Source organism: Lotus japonicus, chromosome 1 (assembly GCF_012489685.1).
Source record: "Lotus japonicus ecotype B-129 chromosome 1, LjGifu_v1.2".
Lineage (NCBI taxonomy): Eukaryota > Viridiplantae > Streptophyta > Magnoliopsida > Fabales > Fabaceae > Lotus > Lotus japonicus.
In genome coordinates this window covers 109,055,520-109,082,077 of record NC_080041.1, presented here as the reverse complement: position 1 = coordinate 109,082,077, position 26,558 = coordinate 109,055,520, and the positions used below count along the sequence as shown (strand labels likewise).

Genomic DNA, 26,558 nt, shown 5'->3' with positions numbered 1-26,558 from the left:
AAAAAAAATTGATAATATCTTTATTATATCTAGATTGATTTTTTTCCATATTTCTTTATTTAGTTAGAATTATGAGGGTACCCCATTACTGTTTTTCTTTATGAACAAAGGAATTTAAATATGTGTAAGTATTTTATCTTTTAATTAAAATATCATTCACAATATAAATCCTACCATATTTTCATTCTATTTGTTCTTTTCATCCTCTTTTCTTTTCATTGTTTCTATCTCTTAATTGAATAACTGAATTGTTCCTGAAAAACTTTACGTTTGAAGGGGTTAATCAGACATTTTTCTTTTGTCTTTCCTCCTTAGAAGTGGTGGGTAATGTTAGCAATAGAAGGCTCTCATGTTGTTGTAATATATATGATGTTTTTAGTGTTGTTTTTTTATTTTTTCCTATGTGTATTAGACTGATGTACTCTTTGTACTTCATTTCAATATATTTCAAGGCTTATAAAAAAATATTGACCAACAATCAATGAAGTGCATGTAGAGATCAGATTATCTAATTATCTCTATCGATCGTTGTAGCTACTAGCTAGATACAAACAATCAATTGTATTGGGAAGAATCGAAGTGTGAACTAGGGAGAGGGACTGTCGACCAACAAAGAATTTTCTTGGTTCAAAGACAATCACCCAAGTTCCGTGATGAGCAAGGCAATAATATCATTCAAAATTGACTTGATTGTTCTGACTGTTTCTATTTTAAGTAGTCCACTTCAACTACATATGGACACATAACTTAACGTAGGGGTCGGAGGTGGGACTGCCCTTATATACTGCACAAGTTCCATGTCGCGCGCATTTCTCAAGGTACGTTCAATAAACAAACAGAGGCAGGGGAAGCCGTTGAGGAGTTGCAGCAAAGACTTTTTTGCGACAAATGCAAGATTTTTTTAAAAAAAAAAAATGATAGAAGTTATAGAAAACACCTTTAAATTGCTGGGTACGTAAGGCGTAATAGTATGTTCAGTAAAGACTCACTTCTAGATATTGGTGTTGGGATTTTTCTAAGAAAATTGTTCATCATTAACAGAGATTTTACTCAATGCGGAGAAATTCAAACCCTCAACTTATTGAGAAATGATAATTGAACTTAAAATATGTAACTAGTTGTGTCAAATGCCAGAAATTGAACATATACAATTGTACATCCCCGACTGACTTTAATAATATAAATTGGTTTCAGTTCAACAAAGCAATTATATATCTCCTATTTCCCACGAGAGAAAGAGAAAAAGAAAGAAAAGTGATCGAGTACGTGACGATGATAACAATTATGAAGGTGAGTCAATTATATTAATGTCGATCGGGGTGCATGGCATGGTACTTTGTAAATTAGACTATTATCAGTAGGTTGGTTTCACATGTTTTTGGTTGCCGTTACACAAGGGCCAAGCTAGCAGTGATGAACTATATATTCATGTGGTCAAGGTGGGTGGCCTGCATGTGGCTCCACCACCACTCTCCACCTCACCACACCACAACATGACATGGACATATGTTCAAATCTGTCTCCATCTACGTCTCTCCTACTTTCCACTCCTTCTATATAAATCAAAAACAAAAATATATGCGATGACTTGACACTTATGAGTTTTATCATCAAACAGGATTTCCTTCTCCTATTTGCAGGACATAAACAAACTACTATAATATTGTTTCCGTGATTTGGGGTTTCACCACTCCACAACCGTCCAAGGCAGGGTTCATCATCATACCATGGTTTCGTCAGTGTGCAGTTCCAAAAAGGATAGCTCCACTATAACCTCCAAACTTTAATTATATATATCGTGTGTGCGCGCTGCAATTTTTTATTTTTTCAACCACCATATGTTTACATTTTACAATTTAAATTTTAAAATGAACTTATAGCAAAAACAACGTACTTTTTATTCATATCGTTTTGTTTCATAATTTGTGCTCTTTATACTCTTTCGCTTTCGGTTCTCTTCGATCGATCTATTCCCCAAACCAGGGGCGGACCCACAGCATAGTGAGGGGTTCAGTTGAACCCCCTGAAAAAAACAAAATTTTCACTTACCCTCTTATATAGTTTTTTTTGAACCCTCTGAGAATTTTAATTTGCACCTTACTCCTCTCTCTCTCTCACACACGTACAGACTCACTCAGCCTCACCCTCTTACTCTCGCTCTGCTACCCTAGGTCTGGACGTCTGGTCAAGCACACACGCACAGCGTCGGCGCGCCACCGGCCACCACCAGTCCCTCCCTCTCTATCTCTGTATCTCTGCAGCTCTGCTAACTCCGTATTTTTTTCCACCAAAATCTCTTTCCTTTTCTCGCTCTGTTCTAGAATTTTCCTTTTCCTCTATTTTCTCGGAGATTTTCCGAGTTGCCAAACACCGACATAATCCTGCAGAATCTTTTCGTTCCGATCGTGATCCCACCGATTTGCAATTTCTCACTCAGGTTCTCTATATTGATTCCGCTATTCCGATTGAGAGTGAGAAAAGCGTTAGGAGTGGTGAGTCAAACTATTTGGAAAATTGAGCAAGTTACCTGTTTGTTGTTGAATTTTTTCCTCCATTTTCCTCCAATTTCTCTCAAGTAACAATAATCGAGAATTTTATTCCCATGAAAAGGTGTTTATTGTTTTTCCCTAATTCTTGTGTGAAGCACTGAAGCTTGATTGCTAAATTGATTTTGGGTGAAAACTGAAATTCTGAAAACCCATGATTGATTGATAATTTGATATATATTTCACCTATTTTCAACTTGAGGGGGGTGAAAAACTAATTGAGTTAGAAGCAAGCGATGGGAGCTTGGGTAATCTGGATATCTGTCATCTTTTTTACAAAGGGCAACGACATTAGATGATTTAGATTTTGCTTTGTCTACAGGAAAGTTCTATTCTAAATTGCTATGGATATGAAGGTTTTTTATTTTTTGATTGACTGGTCACTGATAGCCAAGTTACTCCTTTGGCTCAAGTCATTGTTTCCCTGTCTGATTTGTGTTATTCTGCATTTTTCTCCCCTGCAATTCTCATTGTTGCTGTTATTTGCTTTCTTTCTTTGTCTATTTTTTTCTCTTCCTCTAATTTGTATCCTGTTAGAGCTAGAGCTAGTTAGTTGAAGTAATGAAAATTAGTCATTCAATTTAGTTACATTTTTCTCTCTTTTCAGTTCTATCTTTCTACTTCCTATTAAAAGTACCCCTTTTCATAATTTGTTGTTGAAATATTGCATTTGGTTAATGAAATACCACATTATAGTACTATGAAAACTTGACAGTTATGCACCGACTTGAAATGCTAATTATGTGCTACATTTGAGTGAAATGTGTGTTGATGTGATTTTTTTATCTCCCTTGGTATAAGCTTGAATTGAAGCAAACTGTTTATGTGCTATGTAAGTGTTGTTAGGACAACACAATCTTGACCTTGATTATTGGTCATGAGGTATATAAAGAATTCTGATTATGATATGCTTGAACCAAAAATTTGAACCCCCTGACCCCGGGTCCTGGATCCGCCACTGCCCCAAACAAAGCTATATATATAATATAGCTGACGCTCATTACGGGTTTTGCCTAGCACCCACCGTGGTTCAGTTAATTTTTCACCGTTCGATTTAATGTTTTTTTAAATTCATGGATGAGATTAGTTAACATTAAAAAAATCATTTGTTGGTTTTACAAAAACACCCCCTATCAGTCTACCCATACTAAGTTGTCGGTTTTACTGTTCGTTCTCCCATCCATGCCCTGTTCCAGTTCCTCCATCTACATCGCCGACCACCGTCGCCACCACAAACGACGAAGCAACCACCTGAAGCCTTCTCTTTATCACACCCTTCTCCTTGCCTTACAGCTCTAAGTCTCTAACTGCCATCTCCGGAAATCAATCTCTCTCTAGGACCAAACTCGCTTCTCCGAAAGTTGGATCTTTTAATTGGGTTTCTTCATGTCCAGGTTCCAGAATCCAGATTCAAGAACCTACGTTCCTATACTATAAGCCAACCAAAACGATTTTTTTGAGAAAAAAATATAAAATCATAGAGTTCAACACTGTTTATTTCAATCAAATTAATTATTATGAACTTCAAGGATAGAAATGCCAAATTAGTGTAAAATTTGTCCTCTGCACCACTGGACAAGCAACATTGTATCATTATACCAATTTGTCTCATAAGTCCACTTGAGGTACTTGACGAGAAACAGAGATGGAAGAAGCTTGGAGAAAAGCTTTGGGATATGGAAGAAATACCTCTGATCACCCTTAGTTCCTTTTTGCAGTTTTCTTCTTCTTCGATCTGATCTTTGACCTCTAAATTTTTATATTTGACTTCAATCTCTAATTTTCGATATCTGATTTTCGATCTACGACTTAGATCTCTGTTTTTCGATCTCCGACTTCGATTTATATTCTCCAATTTCCGATTTTCGACTTTCTACATCAACGTGTCTTCTTGCTTGTTGATTTCCATGGATGGATCTTCAACACCACTGCATTTCCCTCTCTTTCTCTTTCTTTCCCAGTAGATCTGCAAAGTGGAGATCTATCTTCACATGTGTGCAAGATCTCTATGAATTGGCTAGGTGGGGGAACAGAGGAGGAAAAATCGGAGGAAGTGGTGGAGTGGCGGAGCTGTTGGAGTGATGGGTTGAGACAGGCGCGGTCTGTCATGGCTCACCGGAGACAGATGGGAAGGGCAGTGAAAGTGAGAGAAAAGGAGAAGGATGGAAAGTAAAAAGGAAAAATAGACAATTTAAGTGTGGAATAGTAACTACACCACCGTGGTTCATTTTGAAAAGCACCCACGGTAGGTGCAGCCCTCATTACGTCTTCTTTTTGGCCTTTGGCTTTTGCCTTCTGCTGGAGGACAAGGTTTATACACGTCTTTCAACCACTCCCAAACCAATTTAATTTGTAGCCAAAGTATTTATAGTGCTTGAAAAACACATCATCATGATCATCAAAATTCAGCATAAATATAATATTAAGCTCAGGATATAAGAGGGCATATATGCAAATGCAACTTACCTTCAAAACAAAAATTATTAAACTTCTTGCTCCAATCGAAGCTATCCGTGATATATGCACTAGCTTATTTGTGTACGTAGAAAATGATATATAATATAGGAATTAGCAAATACAACTATTCAGCTTGGCATACTATATACTATATAACTTATTTAATTTGTGTACGTAGAAAATGTCAAGCAAACTTAATCTCTATATCGATCAATCATTTTTTAATAATATATTAGTACAACTATTAGCAAGTACAACTATTTTAGCTTTTAGACTGAGGGAAGTTAGTAGGGAACTAAACAGTTCAAAAGCTAATCCGAGGTTAAAGAGAAATAATTGGTAATTGAAAAAATTTCTCGGCAATAACTTTTAATCTTGGAAATAAAATAGCGACACCAAATTTATGTTTCAAGGTGAAGATTTTGAGACTCGGAGATGACGAGGGCGATGAGTCATCGCTGGCGCAATGAGAAGACACAAACAAGGAGAGACTCCTGGTAAGTCTTCTAGGCGAAAGGAAACATGAATGATCTGATTTTCACACAAGAGCGAGATGTATTCCGAGAATGTATAGGTATGGATTATACATTTGTGGATGACTTATAAGATTTGATTGATACTACTCATAACAACAAGGTGCATCTTATTTTTTGGATCCCAAATCGTAAAAACTCCAAAAGTTAAATGTGTTTGCATTGGAGAAGTTTGTGATGGACCTTCTGAAAAAATTTCTCAGAAAGCATGTGTGTGTGAGTACAAAGCGTAGCGAAAATATTCGTGTTGTTACCATGTGGTCAGTCTTCAAATTAAGATGTTACAAGAGATATAATACGTGTAGAAAAAATATACCTATGTGAGTAATGGGTAAATATGAGTCATCTACAATTAATTGATTTGTGCCATTATAGAGGTTGTTAGACATGAATTTGACCAAGGTCATTTGTGATATAATGCGCGCGTAAAGCCATAATCCAATATTCATTACTCCCTCCGTTTCAGAAAGTTTGTAGTTTAAGGTTGTGACACAAAGAGTAAGAAAACAATTATTGATAGTATAATTTGACTAGATTGCCCTTATTTAATTTTACTAGTATGATGTGCAACTATTAAATTATACTTAGATAGAGAAGAATGTAATTAATATGGAAGAGTTGTGGTTAGTTAATATGAAATGTGATAAGTGAGAGAAAATGTATTAAATGAGGGTATAGGTGGAAAATTTTTGCAAAAAATGCATTGGTTTTCTAAAACAACAAACATTTTGGATATATATTAAAAAATGGTGCAAAACAACAAACTTTCTGGAACGGAGGAGTATAACCTAAGCGCGGGGCACACGCATGATGAGCAGCTTCTGTGCACTAGTGTGTTTGGAGGGATAATCATACATGCAGTTTATAGCAAATCTTGGCAGTGTGCCCTGGTTTTTCACAATATTGACATATCACAAGGAAGGCAAATGCTGGTGTTTTTTTTAAATTATTTACATAACTATATTCAATCATATTAAATTTAAATAAAAATGTAAATTAGTAAAATACAAATTTCACACACACACATATATATATATATATATATATAAAATACTTCTTCCATTCCACAAAGATTGTTGTTTAAGGTTGTGGCACAAAAAGTAAGATAACAATTATTGATAGTATAATGTTAATATAGTACCCTTAGGGCTCGTTTGGCACGCCGTATTAGGCATGATAGTATAAGCTTATACAATACATTATGAGTTTATTCATTGTTTGGTGATGACATTGTATTGTATAAGCTTATCCATCAAAGTCCCCTTATACGTTAAAATGACGTATTATTTCATCCATCATGTGAGTGATGGATAAGGCATGATAAGGTTGTGACGTATAAGTCACTATCATCACCATCCTCCATTGCTGCCAACTTACACCACCATTGGCCCCACCACCGCCACCGGTGTTGCCACCACCACCGATCACCGCCGCCACCACCGCCCTACCGTCACCACCGGTGTTGCCGCCACTACCACCACCACCGTCCTACCGCCACCACCGACACCACAACCACCACCTTATCACCACCACCACCATAATCGTTGCCACCACCGCCACCACAACCACCGCCCTATCGCCACCACCACCACCATTGCCTCCACCCTCTACCGTCGCCGCCACCCTACTGCAGCCGCCACCACCACCACCACCACCCTATCGTCGCCAACACCACAACCACCATCGCTGCCACCACCCGATCACCACCACCTCTGCCGCCACCATCAGTGTTGCCGCCACCGCCCTACCGCCACCTCTGACACCACAACCACCGCCCTATCACCACCTCCACCACCATTGCCTCCACCCTCCACCGTAGCCGCCACCCTACCGCAGCTGCCACCGCCACCGCCTTACCACCACCACCACCACCACCTTATCATCGCCACTACCACAACCACCATCGCTGCCACTACCACCACCAACCTATCTCCACTATCACCACCACCGCCACCAACATCAACCTACCATCATTGCCACCACCACCACCAACCTACCACCACCGTTATAATCACCTCCATATTTGATTTTTATTATATATCATTCAATACTTCAATAAACATAAAATTGCATTAATTTAAACGATATGGTAAATTATACAGAGTATGGCCAAACGCTGGATAGTATAAGAAAGTTGTCATGACTTATACTATCAGGCCTAATACTATCAGGTCTTATACTATCAGGCTTTATACTATACGTCGCACCAAACGGGCCCTTATTTTATTTTACTAGTACTATGTGCAACTATTACATTTTTAGAAATAGAAGAATGTAGTTTTTTTATAAGTCAAAGAATTGTATTCAAAACTAGCACAAGGGATGCTAGAAGAATGTAGTTAATAGAGATAAGGTTGGTTAATTTAAAAGGTTATAAGTGAGAGAAAATGTATTAATAATGACGTAGGTGAAAATTTTTGGCAAAAAAATACATTAAAACAACAACAAAAATTTAAAATATTGAAAGAATGCTCAAAATAACAATCTTTCTAAAACGGAGAGTATTATAATATATATATATATATAGTATGTTTACATTGTAATCACTTTACATTGATTAAATATAAAAAAATAATATACATACAATACCATCAAATTCGGTTCACTTGTTAAGAGTTTTTAATTTTAACTTGAAATTTTTTATTTTGAATTAACGCGCAAGATGATGATCAGATCACCATGCTGTCCATGAAGGGACATTAACGTGCAATTAGATAGTATTGATAATTATCTGCAATGAATTGATAAATTTCTATAAAGAATTATTAATTAGCTGAATCGTCTTAAATTAACAATCTCACACGCGTTTCAATTAATGTACTTCTAAACTATAATATTATCCTACGATTCTATCTAAAATAATTTGGCTATATCACAGAAATTGTCATCCTATATAACCAAAATAACATTTACAATCAAGATCATAGTTGATATGATTTGCCAATTGTCATATTTTTTCATGCCATAAATATAATTTCAATTTAATTTATTAATCATAAAAAATAAACCATAAATTATCACCTCACTGTAAAAAAAAACTATATATTAATGATCCCTCGTGATTTAATACAAATTTGTTTGGTTAATTTCTTAATAGGCTTAGCAAAACTTGAATAGGTAACTTCCAAGGTTAAATAATGCTCATAATCAAAACAAATAGAGAAGGTTTTATATTTTTCTTAGAAGGCTTAATACATCAGAAGGCCCCTGTAATTGTAAAGGGAATCAAATCCAGGGCCTGAAAAAAATTTGCATCAAATTGGGTCCTTAGAATTTTTTTTTTAATTCAATTAAGGCCAAAGTGTGTCAGCCTTCAATTTTATCTCAGTCATCAATTCCACGTGGCTTTTATAATTTTTTTTAAATTAAAAAAATTTAAAAAAAATTATTTTTAATTCCAACTCAATTATTTAATCAGAAAAAAAAATTAAAAACTTAATAAAAAACCTAATCTAATAATCCTTAACTAAACAATCTAATAATCTAACTAATAAACTAATATAATAATATAATCTAATCTAATAATCCTTATAACCAATCCCTAATTAAAATATTTTCACCCCCAAATTGAACCAAATCTCAAATCTTCCCCCAAATTGAACCCTAATTAGATTATGTTAGATAGCAGAGATCCACTGACTACCACCACTGCCACCACCGTATCCACCTTCACACTGATCACCACCACCATCTTATCCTCCTCCGTCCCAGCCCTTCTTTCCTAGCCATTTAAACCAGCCATAGCAGAGATCCAACCTCTTTTCCACACCGGCGACCTCAAGACACTCTGGTGATGATGCAGATCAGGGAGCATATGCCAAAGCCATCTGGTACTGAAACCCCTCCTCTTGTCACCGTCGATTTTCACCATGACCCCTCGTGAAGATCGAAGCTTGGTCGCCGCTGAGAAAGACGAAAAACCCAGTAACAGAAATCACCCAGAAATGCAAAAAAGATGAGATCTTTGGTGTTTGTTGATGGATCCATCGCGCCATGTTTGTCAATCTCCTCCCCTTCCTGCGATCTCGCTCCCAGGCGCAAAGGGAAGAAAATAATTAGGAGAAGGAGGAGGCGAAAGGTGGAAGGTTTTAAACGGATCGGTCCCGGCGCTGATAAACAGAGCATGGGAGAGGGAGGAACATGGTGTAGAGGATCGGATTCCATGTGGGATCCATCTTTGGTTTCAACCAACAGAAGTCGCGTCTTTAACAGAATCTCGCTTCCCCTCTCATCTTCTGCGCCATCCACCTTGGCTTGAACCGGAAACACGCCATGAACTGAACTTCTGTTAACCTCTCAAACGAAACTACGTGCCTCAGCCTGCTATCTTCCTTCTCCATCTCCGCTCCAAGAAACACGCCGCCGCACGTTGCTCCTGCTCCTCCTCTGCTTCTGCTTCTGCTTTTAGGGTTTAATTTTTTAAATATATTTAGTTATTGAAAATTACTAAAAGCACCCTTGTTTAGTTAAAGATTATTAGATTAGGTATTTATTGAGTTTTTAATTTTTTTTTCTGATTAAATTATTGAGTTGGAATTAAAAATTATTTTTAAAAGCCACGTGTAATTGATGACTAGGACAAAATTGAGATTTGGCCTTAATTGAATTAAAAAAAAAATTTTAGGGACCCAATTTGATGCGAAAATTTTTCAGGCCCTGGAACTGATTCCCTTTACAATTTCAGGGGCCTTCTGATGTATTAAGCCTTCTTAGAATTATTACAAAAATGGGAAAATTTATAGGATTTTCTATCTCATTTTTACTCACTTTATGTTTATATATCTCTCTTATTTTCTTATCAAATCACTAATGATATCTTTTACTTCTCTATATCCTCTTCTTATAGTGAGTGGAATATTGGTGTCAAAGCATCCTTATCTAGAAAAAAACTAATAGCATTGTTATATATATACCGGAAATTAATGGTCAAAGATATTGGTGAAGAGGTAATTAACTTAACACGTCAAAAATAATAACGCAACGTTTGAGTGTTGGCGAGTAATTTCCTCTCCAAACAGCTGAAAAAAATCTGCATTACTGTTATATTTACTTGCTTTTGCTGTTGAATTTCAAAACTGACTGACTTTTTCAATTACTCATATTCACAGATCACTTACGTGAGTTTGTGTCTCACACATACACATTGAAATCTGAATTGAATTCATTGTTTAATTGAGAAGCAAACAAACAAACAACACCTCTGACCCGATAGTTGAGTCACAAAATCAGCATGTTGCTTAACGCGTCCCACACTCCTCTATCTTTAATGCATGCTTTGACGATGAAAAACTGAGAAAAAAGAGGAAGAAAAGTTAAAGGAACAGACACTGAGAGAAACCCTGCAGTATCCTAGGCCTTTCTTTATTTCCTTTTCAACTTTGTCAGTTACTATTTTTCACTCATTCAAATATCAAAACCAATCCATTCATTTATTTTTTAATATTCTCTTTTCCCATTCTAACTAGTATAAATATATTTCCACACCCCTCACTCACTGCCACCACCTTAAACAACTCTCATTCTTGCTTGCCCTCATCTTCCTAGAAGTGACAAGAAGACACCTTTTCATAATACTATGTGCAAGCAAAGAAATTCTGGGTGAAGGAGATTTTATTAGAGGAAAAGTTGTTCACTCTTCTGATTGTAGATCTGATCTTGAAAAACATGGCAATTGAAACTCAGTTGTATCCCAGCAATACAGGATTTCCATTTTGTGGATCACAACAGCAATTGGATCCTGCTCTTGTTTTTCTTTCTACTCCCAATGCCACCGATAGATATAACAACAATCAACCTTTATCAAATTCTTCTCAAAGAATGACTATTGATTTTGATGGACAGAGGGACCAGATTGATCAGTATATCAGATCACAGGTTAGTTTTCATTTTTACTACTTAAGGATTGAGTGAGTTTTATGTTTGTGTTGAATCTAATGTACCTTCTTTTTTATTTTGTTTGTGACAGAATGAGAAATTGAGAATTTTGTTGCAAGAACAGAGAAATCAACAAGTGTTCACGTTGCTGAAAACGATGGAGTCAGATGTGTCTTATGTACTGAGCCAGAAGGATGAACAAATAGCTCAAGCAGCTAAGAAAAAGACTGAATTAGAAGAGTTTTTGATAAGATTAGAGGCAGAGAATCAATTATGGCGGAGAGTGGCTCAGGAAAACGAAGCAGTAGTCTTGTCACTGCACAACACCTTAGAACAAGTAAAAGAAAGAAATCGGGGGCTGGTAGCAGAAGATGCAGAGTCCTACTGTTGTGATGAGAACAGAGGAAACAGGGTGATGCAAGAAGGAACAGGGGAAACAGAGGAAATAGGAAAAGAGACTACTGAACAGATTACTATGGTTTGCAAATGCTGTCATTCTCGAAGCTCGTGCTTTATGTTCCTTCCTTGCAGGCATCTTTGTTCATGCAAAGCTTGTGAGCCTTTTCTCCAAGCCTGTCCTGTGTGCAAAATGCCCAAGAAAACTAGCATAGAAACTTTGATTTTCTAGTCTCATATATTGAGACAAGTAGATAGAAAATCTGTTGATAAGATAGCTATAGGTCATGAGCACGTTCAATTTCAATGGTTGTTAGCTAGGTTTTATGCATTTCATTTTGCAAAAATATTTATTCCCTTAGGTATTTTATCAGACGTTAATTATTGTTACAATTTTTTTTATCTCCAGCTTCATTCGGTAGTAGTATATTTGATGAAGATGTGATTACAATCAATGATAAGAAGACAACAATGCTGCCCAGCAATACTTATTTTAAAATTTTCAGATTAAACACTTCTTCCGTTATTTTACTGGGATTTGAGGTGGATCTGTCCAACTTAGACATTGTATCTAAATAACCTAAGAGAGGAAGTATATTATTAACCTTTTGGAGGATATTGTTCTTCTGAATTCCAAACTTGTTGACACCACACGGATCCTTTTTTTTGTCGAAACCACACGGATCCTTATATCAAGCTTGTACCCCCATGAAGGGGCCTAACTCATAAAGAAACCAAAGACTAGTGGAAAAAAAAGTATCTCACTATAACCAACCTAGTATATCCTTCCTTGTTAGTCTTTGAGTCAATTCCTCATTTCTCCAAGTGATAGGTATTCAATAATGTTATCTTCACACCTCTCTTTGAGGTGGAGAGAGTTGGAATGAAGAGAGAGATATGAAGAAAAGAAAAAGTAAGAGAGAGAAAGTATTAGATGTGATAGATGATAAGAGGAGAGAGATAGAAATAAAAAGAGGTGGAAATGAAGTGTTTCAAAAATGAGGTGTGTATATATCATTACTCGATAGGTATTGGTAGGTCGTAATTCATATCCTTGGACATATCAAAATGTTACTCCCTCCGTTCCAAAACTATTGTAGTTTAAGGTTTTTGCACAAAGTTTAAGAGTTCATTAATTGATATTATAATTTGACTGAAACACCCTTATTTAATATGAGTTATATGAAAGAGATAAAATGGAAATCATTTGTCAACTAATTGATGAGAATTGTGAGTGGTGGAAATAAGATGTGGTACTTGGGAGATACAATATTAAATGAGAGCATGAATGGAAGAGAATGACATAAACTGCTTTGGATATGTAAAACAAAATAGTTTTTGAACAAAACAAAAAAGTTAAAACTACAATAGTTTTGGAACGGAGGAAGTACTTTAAAAGGGACTTATTTACACATACACGAGTCAGGCATGTATCGTTAGACACTCACCTGACTTAAACCGGCTCCCACTTTGATTGAGTTGTACTGGCTTTGGCACTAATTCAATTGTGCCCTGGAGACACGGTCGAAGCATGCCCGCCTAGTCAGGGACGAATTTATGTAGGAGAATATGAGTGCATTTGCCCTCACTTGGTTTTAAAATTTATTTGTTAGTAGTATAATATTGATCAAATGTTAATTATATTTTTATTTGTCATAGTTTATTTGCCCCCACTAGAGATCATACAAATTAATTTACACTATTTATATTTGCTTCCACTAGGTATTAAGTTTAGAATTAAGGTAGAAGTAGAGTGGAGAGAAGAGAGAAATATGAAGAAAAGAGAAATAAAGTAAGAGATGTGATAAGGAATATGATCGGATGATAAAAGAGAAATCTATGGAAAATGAAGGTGGAAATAAAGTGAGGGTATAAATGAATCATACCTCTAAAGTTTATTAAAAGGTGAAAAAACATTGCTAGTGTGTAAAACATTGCTAGTTTATTAAGAGGATTTCTGATGCTAGAGTCGGGCTCCAACGCCTTCAACGAAGGGCCCAAACCGAGGAGGTGGTGATTCAGATTAGAGAAACAGAAAGAGAGTTGGATGTTCTTCTAGAACAAGAGGAGATTGTGTGGAGCCAGCGCTCTAGGGCCACTTGGCTTCGCCATGGAGACCATAATTCGAGGTTCTTTCATCAGAAAGCTTCACAGAGGAGGCAGAGGAACAAGATTGAGTGCATTCGAGATGTGAATGGGAGAGAGGTGGAGACTGATGAGGAGATCGCACATGTTCTAACTACTTACTTCATAGATTTATTCTCTAGTTCTACTCCAAGTGGAATTGAGGAGGCAGTGGCTTTGGTTGCTAACCGGGTCACGGGTGTTCACTCAGAAACCCTCCTGGCTCCGTTTTCTAGGGAGGATGTGGAGGAAGCTCTCTTTCAGTTGCATCCAACCAAGGCTCCGGGAGCTGATGGACTTCTGGCCCTTTTCTACCAGAAATTCTGGAGAATCATTTGTGATGACGTTTCACAGTTCTGCTTGTCTGTGCTTCAGGGCGGCGTTGATCCAGGTATGATTAATCAAACCTTACTTGTTTTGATTCCAAAAATTAAAACTCCTGAGCATGCTAGCCAGTTTTGGCCCATTAGCCTTTGTAACGTTATCTTTAAGATCATTACAAAGTGCATTGCTAATAGATTGAAGCTTATATTGCCTGATTTAATTTGTGAGTCCCAAAGTGCCTTTGTGTCGGGTCGCCTTATAACTGATAATGCTTTAATTGCGTTTGAATGCTTCCATTTTATGAAGAAACGCTCTCAGAGCCGGAATGACATTATGGCACTCAAACTGGATATGTCTAAGGCATACGACCGGGTTGGGTGGCCTTTCCTTAAAAGTGTTATGATTGCTATGGGTTTCCCACTGTGTTGGGTGGATTTGATTATGAGATGTGTATCATCTGTGAACTTTTCCATTTTGCTTAATGGCAACAGGCAGACTTCTTTTGCCCCTCATAGAGGGTTGCGCCAAGGAGACCCACTCTCACCTTATTTGTTTATATTATGTGGTGAAGTTTTCTCTGCTATGATTGACAAAGCTGTTTTGATTTCCTCTTTGCATGGGGTTAAACTGTCATGAACAGCTCCTGTTATTTCTCATTTACTATTTGCAGATGATAGTGTTATATTTGCACGAGCTGATGTGCATGAGGCAGAGTGTATTCGCGGTATTCTCTCTTCCTATGAGAGGGCTTTTGGTCAAGCCATTAACCTTGATATGTCAATGCTTTCAATTAGCCGAACTGTGCCACAAAATTTATTTCATGAGCTGAGACAGCTATTGGGTGTAAAGGCAGTGGAAAGCTTTGATAAGTATTTGGGTCTTCCGACGATCATTGGAAAGTCTAAGACCCAGATTTTTTATTTTGTCTCGAGCAGGACGTGAAATTCTTGTAAAAGCGGTGGCTCAAGATATCCCAACTTATGTGATGTCTTGTTTCGTGCTACCAGATGGTTTATGTGAACAGATTGAGGGAATGATTAGTAGGTTTTACTAGGGCGGTGATGTTTCCAAACGAAGCCTTCATTGGGATAAATGGGGCAAGCTTTGTCGTACTAAAGATGATGGCGGATTAGGCTTCCATGATTTTAAATCTTTTAACCTTGCTCTGGTTGCAAAGAATTGGTGGCGGATTTATACGTCCCCAAATTCTTTATTTAGCCGTGTGTTTAAATCGGTGTATTTCCTGAGTGGCAATCTTCTGCATGCAAAAAAAGGCTATAGACCAAGTTATGCTTGGTCAAGTATGCTAAAGGCTAGTTGGATCTTTGAAAGAGGTGGACGGTGGAGAGTGGGGAATGGTGAGTCCATTAATATTATTGGTGATGATTGGCTCCCACATGGTTCTCCCATGCTTTATCGGGAAGATGCTTTTGCTGAATTGCACTTGAACAAGGTAGCTGATTTAATATCTAATGGCACTTGGAGACATGATTTGATTGAATATGTTTTTAGCCCGGCGACGGCGACTTGTATTCTTGTTGTTCCCTTGCCTTTGCAGGTGTATTCTGATATACTTTTTTGGTCGGAGACTTTTGACGGTTGGTATACCTCCAAATCTGGCTATGATTTTATTCGGAGATGGCAATACCAGGCGGAGGCTTCATCCTCCACGGTTTTTGTCCTTCCTACAACATTTTGGCAAAGGATTTGGAAGTCAACGACGATTCCTCGGTGCAAAGAGGTGGTTTGGAGAGCTAGTTCTGGATTCTTACCGGTTAGAGCGTCGCTTCGTCAGAGGGGCATGGATGTTGATCCATCTTGCCCGTGGTGCGGTATAGAGGAGGAGACGACCAGCCATGTTCTGTTTCAGTGCCCGGTGGTGGCACGTTTTTGGTTCGTTGCTTTGGGTCTTCATGTGGACGATGGGGGGGGATTTTCATGAGCTACTTTCGGGTTTCATTCAGGGCATGGATTCAGCGGTGGTGGAGCGAGTTTTTACGGCTGTGTATGTTGTGTGGGAAGCAAGGAACGCTCGGGTGTTTGAGGACCAAGAGTCCCAGATTCTGCGAGTGATGGAGAGGGTGGCAGAACTCCAATCATTGCCTCGACCTGCAGCTGTACAGCGCTCAGAGGTGGTTGGTAGCTCGACATGGAGGAGGCCAGCTCCGGGATGGATTAAAATAAATTTTGATGCCTCCGTGCGCAGGTCCGTTGCAGGGTTTGGCATGGTGGCCAGAGATGAGGAGGGTGAGGTTCTTGCGGCAGCGACTTTAGCTCCAATCATGATGCAATCTGCAGGTTTATCCGAGGCTCTTTGCCTCCGGTGGGCGATGCAGTTAGCTATTGACCTTGGATTTCGTACTGTTTGCTTTGAAACAAACTTCCTGTAGCTGTTCCAGTGGTGGCGTCGTTGTAGCCGAGGGCAATCCTACTTGGATCTTTGGATCTTATTATTTCTGATTGTCGTTCACTTTTGTTTTCTTTTACAAACATGGATGTTTCTTTTGATTGCCGTTCCGGCAATAGTGTCGCAGACTTCTTAGCCCGAGGTGCTTCCTCTTTTTTGGTTTGGATAGAGGAGGGGCCGCCGGGTCTAGATGCTTTTGTTCATTCTGACATTTTGGCCTCTGTGCCCGCTTAGTTTCAATATATTTGAATACATTTCAAAAATAAAACACATTGTTACTAACTAAAACTTTATTGAGTGTCAATTAATTGTTTATCCCATATTTTTATATATCTACTGTACTTTAAATGTCTTTATGTATATTAAAAGTAGCTTTGAAAAATGCATCAATCTAAAGAATTTTCTCCATATATTGTAAATGAAAAATGCATGAATTAAATATTTTTTTTCTTACTTATTTGTGGTTTTTAAAAATTTAAAAGAGAGTTAATTATTTGTTTCTGAACACTCTCGTTGATAGATTGAAGTTCATGTGAGTTCATGTAAAAGTATGAGATCTGCATGAATTTCAATTAATCAATGAAAAATGGTTAAAAAGATAGATTTTTTAACGCTCCTCAAATTCTTAATAATGATAGAAAAATCAAAGATTTCGTTTATATGAAAGCTACACAATAATTTTTAATAAATAAAAGCATTAATGTTGTTGTTTAATACTTGTCCTAAAACCTTAGTGACAAATAGAAATGATTGAATGTGGTATTATATATATGTGTGTGTGTGCGCGCGCGCGCATGCTTCCGCGTGCGTGCGTGTGTTTACACAATTATAATATTGCCCCCACAATTTAAAAATCTTGAATTTGTCACTGCCTGTAGTGATAAAGAATATTGATGCTAGAGCAAATGGGATGCTATATGTAACCTGCATACAAGTTAACAAAAAATGTGTATTGGTTTACTGTTTATTTACAATGGCATAAGATTGAATAAGGCAGGAATGAGGATTACCACAAGTGGAACACCGAGGATGGATAAGAAGATCATGGCACTAGCTGTCACTCCGGGGGATGGCTTCCTGACGGTGGCGCCTCCACTCACGTGGTGTTGGTGCTCTGCCACCTTGATAATGGGTACCGTCATCACAAGGCAAACAGCTAAAATCAAATTCACTATCCCCCACAGCCTCGTAGGTCCCCTGACGCAACGCCCCAACCGCTCCACTCCCAGCGTTGTAAAGAAATGCACCACCGAGTTCAGCATAAGTCCCAATGCTCCAGCACGAACTCCGGCATCGTATGCCTCAATGCTTGCATCCCCAACGTACACCTCAAGCCCCATCCAGTCAGTGTTGTACAAGACGTAGGGGAACCATGCTAGCAAGTTGCAAGCGGTCACCAACATGAGCATCCACATGGGCTTCTCCAACTCCTTGAATGTGTTGAAGAGCTCTGCGAAGCATGCAATTGTTCGACGACTCTCATCTCGGTGACCCGACACAAGTGGCGGGTCAGGTACATAATATAGGGTAAAGCTGGCAAGGACGATCAACAAGGTGATTGAGATGAAGAAACATGATTTCAAGTTTGCGCAGAACTGGTCGCATGCCTCTGTCTCTGTGAACGAAAAGTTGTGGTGGAGGCCACCGTATGCTCCTACTGCATACCCCAACATATTCCCAACAATGCATGAATTAAAATATATTTTTTTTTTACTTATTTGTGGTTTTTTAAAATTTAAAAGAGAGTTAATTATTTGTTTCTGAACACTCTCGTTGATTGATTGAAGTTCATGTGAGTTCATGTAAAAGTATGAGATCCGCATGAATTTCAATTAATCAATGAAAAATGGTTAAAAAGATAGATTTTTTAACTCTCCTCTAATTATTAATAATGGTAGAAAAATCAAAGATTTCGTTTATATGAAAGCTACTCAATAATTTTTAATAAATAAAAGCATTAATGTTGTTTCTTAATACTTATGCTAAGAAATGACTAAATGTGATATTATACATATGTGTGTGTGCGCGCGCATGCGTGTGTGTGTTTGCACAATTATAATACTACCCCAACAATTTAAAAATCTTGAATCTGTCACTGCATCCGGTGTGCTTCTTTCATGACATGCTCAAGTCCCGAGTCTCTTCCACTGGTCTTCACTATTGTACTTCCTCTCCCTATGAGCGTCTTCGAACCTTGGTCCTCTTCACGCTCTTACTAGCAAGAGAATAAAACTGCTCTCTGAATCGTGCTGGATAGTCACCCATCACGACCTTCATTTCTACCTAGCCTGGTATTCAGCATTACTGCTACAACTTCTTACCTTTTTTGACGTTTAAGTATTGTCTTTCATTCTTAAGAAGTAGAAGCTGCATTAGTTACATCAGCATAAATCAAAATAGAGGTCCCTCAAGGGTCCTCTTCAATCCAACAAAATTCTTTTGTTTTTGTAAAAGTTAGGTTGGATAGGTAATCTGCTACTACATTACAAGCCCTTTTTCCATGGGAGACAATACATAAACTAAAAGCAGAGGAAATGTGTTTACATTCTCTGACAACATCATCAAAGTATGAGATGCCCAGCTGGTTGTTCCCCCATTGTTTAACAAAAAGAAGGGAATCTGTTTCCACAAGCATAAGGTCAAAACCCAGTCCTTTTGCCCACTTTAAGGCCCATTTTACTCCAGCCGCCTCAACAAGAGTTGGATCCTCAATTTCCTCAATCATCCAAGTTGTTGCTGCCATGGTTTCCCTTTGTCGTTTCGGATTATATCTCCAAGGCCCGTGCCCAGATTTCTTCTTATTGCAGCGTCAACGTTGAGCTTGTAGAAACTGTGTGGTGGTGGCCTCCACTTTGTAGTTTCGGTGGGTGCATGAGGGGAACGATGTGTGGAGGTTCCCTTGCACTAGTGGTACTAACCTTGGCTAAAGTTCTCTCAATGTCCCAGAGTTGTCCTTAAAAGGTCCAAGCCTTTTGTCTACACCATATAGCCCATATCATATTGAAGATCTCAGCCATGGTGTCTTTGTCGGGGTGTTCAAGGATACTCTCCAGCCAGCTTTGGAAGTTTTCTAGAATGACAATTGGGATATTTATGTTGAGGTGAGATGCAAACCAGATTCTGCGAACAACTTCACATGTGAGGAGGGCATGAGTCGTGGTTTCCTCTTCTTCACCATTAAGGGTGGAAATAGGCCAGGCGGTTCGTCAGGGGCCTATGGCCTGGCTCGTTAGAGGCTCGGCTCGACTCGTTTATTAAAAAGGCCAGGCTTATGCTTTTTTAAAAGCTTGTTTAACTAAAAAGGTCAGACCCAAAATATTAAAAAAACCTATTTGGCCTAAAAGGCCGACCTATTTATATATTATTTGATTTTTTAACTGATGTATACTTTAGTATAAAAGAAAACCCTAAGTCCCTACCCTAACCTAGATTATAAACGTTCCAGACATATTCAGCATAGCACACCCTCAGCCGCACAGGACGTAGGCTGCAGCCAGCCACCACTGCTGGTTTGCCGCTACCAAGTCCACATCTCCTCCAAACCGCGAATAAAACCCTTTTGTTCATGTATAATTTTATTTTTGTTTGATTTAAAATGCAATGATATAGGTTTGATTTTTGAAATGCAATGATACAGGTTTAGTTTTTGAAATGCAATAATACAGGTTTTTTTATTTGAAAAGAAAGTGCAATGATATATAAAAGACTTATTAGCCTGCCAGCCTAATGACCTTCTTTTGACAAAATTGTCTATTAAATAGGCTTTTAAGCAGGCTTGTAGGTCAGGCCAGGTCATCCCATAAAATTTGGCCTATTGATAGGCCACAAGCCAGGCTTAGGCCACGAAAATATAAAGCAGGCCAGGCCTAGGCCACGCAAAGCTTGGCTCGGCTCGGCCTATTTCCACCCCTATTCACCATAGCAAGGGCATATTGATTCTAAGTTCATTCCTCTTCTCTTCAGATTCATCTTGACCGAGAGGACTTCTTTACTAGCTCGCCATATCAGCTCATTGCACCTTGGTATAACTTTGATTGCCCATATTTTTTGCCACAACTTTGATCCATGCATTTGACTGTGAAGGTCCAATCGGTTGTTGTCCCGACGAGTTGCTTTTGATCTCTTTGTAGCTAGACTTCACACTATATTGGCCATCCCAATTATCCTTCCAAATGATATTATCACATCCTTGGTATGCAATGAGGGGAATCTTAACTATTTTTGCAGCATCATACCTTGAGAAAACTCTGTTGATTCTTCCTATATTCCAGCTCCTTGTTCCCGGCCAAATTAGCTCGCTGACTTTCTCCATAATGCAGAGCCTTGGTTTGTTGGACGTGATCTTACCACTATGGGATGTTGGAATCCACTTATCAGACCAAATATTTATGCTCTCTCCATTCCCCCACTTTCCATATGCTTCCCTCCTTTATTATTTCCTTTGCAGCATGAATAATTTTCTAGAGGTAGCTGGAGTTTGTTCCACAGTTTGCTGACACAGCTTCACATTTTGGGTTTAGGACTTGTGCCACTAGAGAGTCGTCCCTCCGAAGGAGTCTCCACCATTGCTTTGCTAAGAGGGCTCTATGGACGCCGTTGAAAGATCTAAAACCGAGACAACCCCCCCCCCCCCCCCCCATTTTTTAGCTACACATTTTGGGTAATACCTAGCCTTTTAGGACTTATGCCACTAGAGAGTCGTCCCTCCGAAGGAGTCTCCACCATTGCTTTGTTAAGAGGGCTCTATGGACGTTGTTGAAAGATCCAAAACCGAGACAACCCCCCCCCCCCCCCCCCATTTTTTGGGTGCTACTAGATTGTCCCATTTAATCCAATTCATCTTGTTCAATTCAGTGCTGCCCCCCAGTAGAATTTGTTGACCATAATCTCCAAATTGGTTGCAAAGGGTAGCAGGGAGGAGAAACAAACCCATATACTTCAATTTATTATGGGTGAAATTTCGTGAGACTACTTAGATGACCCTCTCATCTAGTCTTTCATAAGATGACAAAAAATACAGAGAATGATTGTGATTTTATTAGCATTGTCAAAAGTTCTTTGTTAGCACCAAGGATCACTGGCACATGTGTTCAGAAAATGTTAAGTTGGTCCTATAACATGCTCTACATATATTCCAAGATGGATGGATACATGTGATAAAGATACTCCAAAGTCCAAACACTTAAAATACATCAAGTTACATGAAAAATTAATAATGTCCAATGTAATTTTTAAAAACCTCAATCATTGGATAAAAAACTATCACCTAGTTCTTTATAACATTCTCTTCCTAATTATTTGAGAATTTCAAATGGTGAATTTTGATAGAAAAATAAAACAAGACTAATTTTTCAACATGCTTTTATAACTATACATGTAAAACTCCCACATATATTGGTACAATAAATTCAATTAATAATGATAAATAAGCTACCCTGTTCTCAGCTGCAGAATCATTAAACTTACATATAGTTATACATATTCAAAAGCAAAATATAACAATTCAGAACAATCAATTTCACATGCTGCGTGGATAATGAACTTGCACTAAACAAACAATTTTTTCTCTAAAGTCTCTACTTTTTCTTGACACCAAAACGACGTTCGTAAAAAAATTAACTCCTTGCTGATTAAGGATGTGCTAATACAGACTAAACCCAAAAAACTGGCTAATAATGATCGCAAATCCAAGGGCTATAGCAATAAGAGAAGATGCCCAAGTGAGTTTCTCAGTTATCCTAGGTACTTTATCCTTAAGGGCCTCGCTACATGACCCTATGAATACTGTATAGCTTCCCATTGCAATTACAGTTCCAAATAAGAACATGATGAGAAATGCAGCACCAGCCAAACGAGAAGGCAAAGCAAGGGCAGGCAACACCATCATCAATGCATCTGGTTGCAAACCATGAACTATCCCGGTGGCAAAAGTAGCAAAACCAATCTTCTTCTTTCGTGTTTTTGGATTATCAAGTGATTCATAGACGTTTACATCACCTTCACCATTTTCTAAGGCAACAGAGGGTGCAGCCGCTTCTGAAGCTTCTCTAATTCCCATAGCACCAATTACTAGCAGGGTAAAGCCCACCACTCTAGTGCCCCAAGTTCGAATAATTTCAATGTGAAGTCGATCCTTCAGGATTAAAAATATTAAGCCAAATATGACCTGACCAGCATCATGGCCACAACCCCAAAGGGCTCCCACAGCAGCACTCTCCATTCGGGTGCGACCAATTGATAATGGAGCCAAAGCGGCAAGGTGGTCAGGCCCTGATAAGGTGTGCAAGCAACCAGCAAAGAAGCCAGTCCAAGCACTGCTTAGGAGCTCAGTGCGGATTAGTTTTCCACCAACTGCACCTCCGGCATTGGCAGCAGTTTGAAATGTTGCAAAAGCTGCTGGGGCAATAGCTGGTTGGATTAAGATCGTGACAAGAGCAGAGAGTATTACAAGTGTCCGAGCTGTTAGTGCCTGAGACAAAAAGCATAAAGAGTGAATTTTCGTAAGATCTATTAAAGACTGGAATTTTCACTGATCTAAGACAGAACAGAGTACTATATATTAGTCTACAGAGAAGACCTGTGGCAAAAATGACTGAAGAATTGAATACCATCCAAAAACCAAAGAGTACATTGAAATGTCAAGGTCACCAACTTCAACATATTAGTCTTTCGGATCAACTTTCTATACACAGATAAACCCCTATTCACTTAAAGATAACTCAACACGCGTGTTGATGATCATAATTTGATGCCCAAATTATAGAATTAACTGCCAAATTGGTTAAGGAATAAAATTTCATATCAGATCTGTAAGAAGCTGACAACATTCCCTCGCCCCAAAGCAGGGTTAGAGATTAAAACTATAGTAGTCAATCGCGGATGACCCCCAAAAATGAAATCTCATACAAGGGAAGGCCGCTATTGGCCGCGAATAGCAGAATTTCACAACAGCGATCCTGTCGCGGAAGGCCAAATGAAATTCATAAGAAACATGGTATTGAAGTTAAGTTTCTAAAGAAGAATCTTCACACTTGAGAATAATTCGGCTGAAAGGCAGCAATCAGATTCCAAGTTATAGTTAGTGGTTGAAAATGATCCAATAAATATAATACTCTTGCGCATGTCTAAGAAAATATGTTATACTTTTCAACAAATGACTACAACTATCGAAAGTGAACTTCACCCATTAAAAAGTAGCTATGTTTTCCTACAAGCCTAATTTACACTAATTCAAATAAGCATATGGGTATTCCTCAGCTTGAATATTTGATGAGAGTACAATTATTTATTATACCTTTGGTTTTTGGGAAGCCCCAGTTCCAGTTCCAGTTGAGATCTGAGTGAGAGAATTGGGTTCGGGTGAGGACCTATCAGGAGAAGACGAGAGAGATGGAAGATTATTGGGCTGTTTGGATGCGAGAATGGGACTAGAAGAGGTAAATGGAGAAGGGTTTTGGTGGTTGCAACAAATTGAGGTGCCACGCTTGAGGTAAGAACGTGTTGATGGGAAGAAATTGAATCTGGCAGATTGAGATCGATTGAGAAATGGAAAAGGCTTGAGGTTGAGGGTTTTGAGAGAAGGAGGTGAAGAAGATGATAGAAGCCTATCCATGGCAGGCAGGCTTCTATCTGCAAATGCACAAATGGACTTCACAAACTGGATTTTTTCCTTTACCTTAAAATCAAAAATACCTGCCTAACCCTACCTTTTTTTTCTCTTCTTTTTTCTTTATTTTTTGAAATTGCCCTAAACAGATAAATTTAAAATTATAACCACATATGAAAATCAAGAGCCGTTTATTTCAAATTTTTAATCACAATTTTATTTTGACAGAAATAAAAAAATTGAAAGATAAATAACAAATTATTTAAAAGGCACCAACGGTTGGTTCAAGTGATATATTCTTGATTCTCCTTAAGCAATGTCTCGGGTTCGAGTCTTGTGAATGGAAAAAACTTCCGCGGGGAGAGTTAGTCTCACCATGATGTTGATGTTTCCGGCTCGAACATGATTGTCTCCGAATGAAGACACATGTCTTACACAAAAAAAATATTAAAAGGCTTTTCAATGTTTTAGTTGGAAAAAAAATATTAGTATCAAAATAATTTGATATTTATTTTAACAACTTCCTTTAATTTGGAATTTTTTTCTCCTTTAGTTTGGAAATTTTAATCAAATAATAAATAAATATATTTTATATAAATCTTCAAAAGCCTACCACTCAATCATAGGAGGGTTTGCAAATAATGTCACTAGCATGACAACACGCATCAAATTGCTATTTAGGTAAAATAACCATTAACGTTCAACTTAGTAAGAGAAGCTTGTAATGGGGACAAAACAAGCAAGCAAGCTAACTAAGAGGAGAAACAAGGCAAAAAAAACAATAAGGAGTGCTAATAAGTAATAACACTCACTCTAACACTCTTTTTTCAATACTCACTCATTATTTGGTTGAAACTTATGTAATTCCGCTAAGATGGATGTGAGACACATAATTTTATTGCTAGCATTTTTCAAATCCTCTTTTGGAGACCTTTGGTTATGAACAGTTATTACATGGTTATAATTTCATGAGACGTGGAGGTGTGCTTAAGGACACCTATGGGACCTCAAATTCTTTTTTGGCAGAGTTGTGGGCGATCAAGGCAACCGAATAAATATTCTCATGTTATAATTGGGAGTGACTTCACTCGACGGTTGAGTTGATTAGTACACGTGTGACTTTAGTGAGCTCTTATGTGGAACTTGCTTCTAGCATTGTAGAATGACTATTTATGTGCGGGTGACGATTAAATTATAAGCCCTAGAAAAGATGACTTAGTGGCTGATTACTTAGCTAAGAATGCTGATATTTTTCATTTTGAACTTCATGTTTTGTTTCACCCTCTTGTAGAGTGTTGTCATTTGCTTTATCATAATATCTTTGAGGTTGTCTCCTCAAAGTGTATTATTGGCATGTAGTTTCTTTCAAAGCCTTACCTCTCCAACTTGCCAAAAAAAATTATCTACTAAAAAAGCATGGGCTGTTGTGGATTTTATTATGATATTATAGTGTGTAGTATTCATGATTCTAACGTGTACCTATATTCTCCTCTGGTTAACATGATTTAATAATGGCTCTTTACGAATTACTCACCTTTTGAAAGCAACAAGCACAAACTAATATCTCTTGACTTCAAGAGTTAGACGCCTCCTTAATAGCATTGAGCCGTTGTTACTTTTGACTTTGCCTAATAAGAACTCTCACGATGCTTGGCATGTGGATAAGTTTTCAAAGCTGGTTGGTAAATCTGAAAAGCAAATGTTAATAATTTCCTATACAACGATTAAATCCGCTCTGAAGAGGTGGATATTAATTTATTTTGAACAAGAATATAGTTTTTATTTTATTTTATAACATTATTATTATGGTGTTTGTAAATTGGAGAGGTGGATGATGGTAATGTGTTGTGTGATTATTGGGCCATATAAGATTTTTCGGACTTGAGTGAATGATGACATAATAAAGTCCACTCCACACACAATCGAGAAATCAAAGCAATTCTGGATTGTCCACTTTCTAACGTGGTCACGCTTGACATGTACTTGCGTGTGTTAGGCACACGCTTCAGTCATCTCAACACATGCCATCCATTCGGGACCATAATGTGTCACCACGATGTGGGCTTTGCTACTTGTCTTTGTTCTCCCTTTCTGGGCTTTGGGCTTCTAGACCCAGTTATCCAATGGAAATCTAACCTTTGACCAAAAACAAAACATGGACCACCAAGGTAGGATCTGTTTATCAATGCTAAAACAAATTGATATTGATGAAAAAAAATTAAAATGATTTAATATAATTCAATAAACATGTCACGTAGTATTTTTTTTTTACTTAAATAGAAATAGCATGT

General features: G+C 37.9%; 4 protein-coding genes across 4 annotated transcripts; 2 read left to right on the top strand and 2 right to left on the bottom strand.

The window, feature by feature from the left end:
* Positions 1-11,012: 11,012 nt before the first annotated feature.
* Positions 11,013-12,332, top strand: LOC130732411 (probable BOI-related E3 ubiquitin-protein ligase 3). Its single transcript, XM_057584462.1, has 2 exons — positions 11,013-11,410; positions 11,502-12,332. Exons 1-2 carry the CDS (start codon positions 11,201-11,203, stop codon positions 12,036-12,038), a joined length of 747 nt encoding a protein of 248 aa, XP_057440445.1. The 5' UTR covers positions 11,013-11,200; the 3' UTR covers positions 12,039-12,332.
* Positions 12,333-15,557: 3,225 nt separating this feature from the next.
* On the top strand, positions 15,558-16,196 carry LOC130718368 (uncharacterized). The gene has a single exon (XM_057568955.1). The coding sequence runs from the start codon at positions 15,558-15,560 to the stop codon at positions 16,194-16,196; it is 639 nt and encodes a 212-aa protein (XP_057424938.1).
* A 932-nt stretch (positions 16,197-17,128) lies between these two features.
* LOC130718361 (sucrose transport protein SUC2-like) lies at positions 17,129-19,404 on the bottom strand. The gene is made up of 4 exons (XM_057568949.1): positions 19,206-19,404; positions 17,672-18,318; positions 17,484-17,585; positions 17,129-17,218 (listed from the first exon to the last, which is right to left on the bottom strand). Exons 1-4 carry the CDS (start codon positions 19,402-19,404, stop codon positions 17,129-17,131), a joined length of 1,038 nt encoding a protein of 345 aa, XP_057424932.1.
* Positions 19,405-22,036: 2,632 nt separating this feature from the next.
* LOC130729071 (chloroplast protein FOR GROWTH AND FERTILITY 2) lies at positions 22,037-24,353 on the bottom strand. The gene is made up of 2 exons (XM_057580697.1): positions 23,956-24,353; positions 22,037-23,130 (listed from the first exon to the last, which is right to left on the bottom strand). The coding sequence occupies exons 1-2, from the start codon at positions 24,271-24,273 to the stop codon at positions 22,303-22,305; spliced, it is 1,146 nt and encodes a 381-aa protein (XP_057436680.1). The 5' UTR covers positions 24,274-24,353; the 3' UTR covers positions 22,037-22,302.
* Between the last annotated feature and the right edge of the window lie 2,205 nt (positions 24,354-26,558).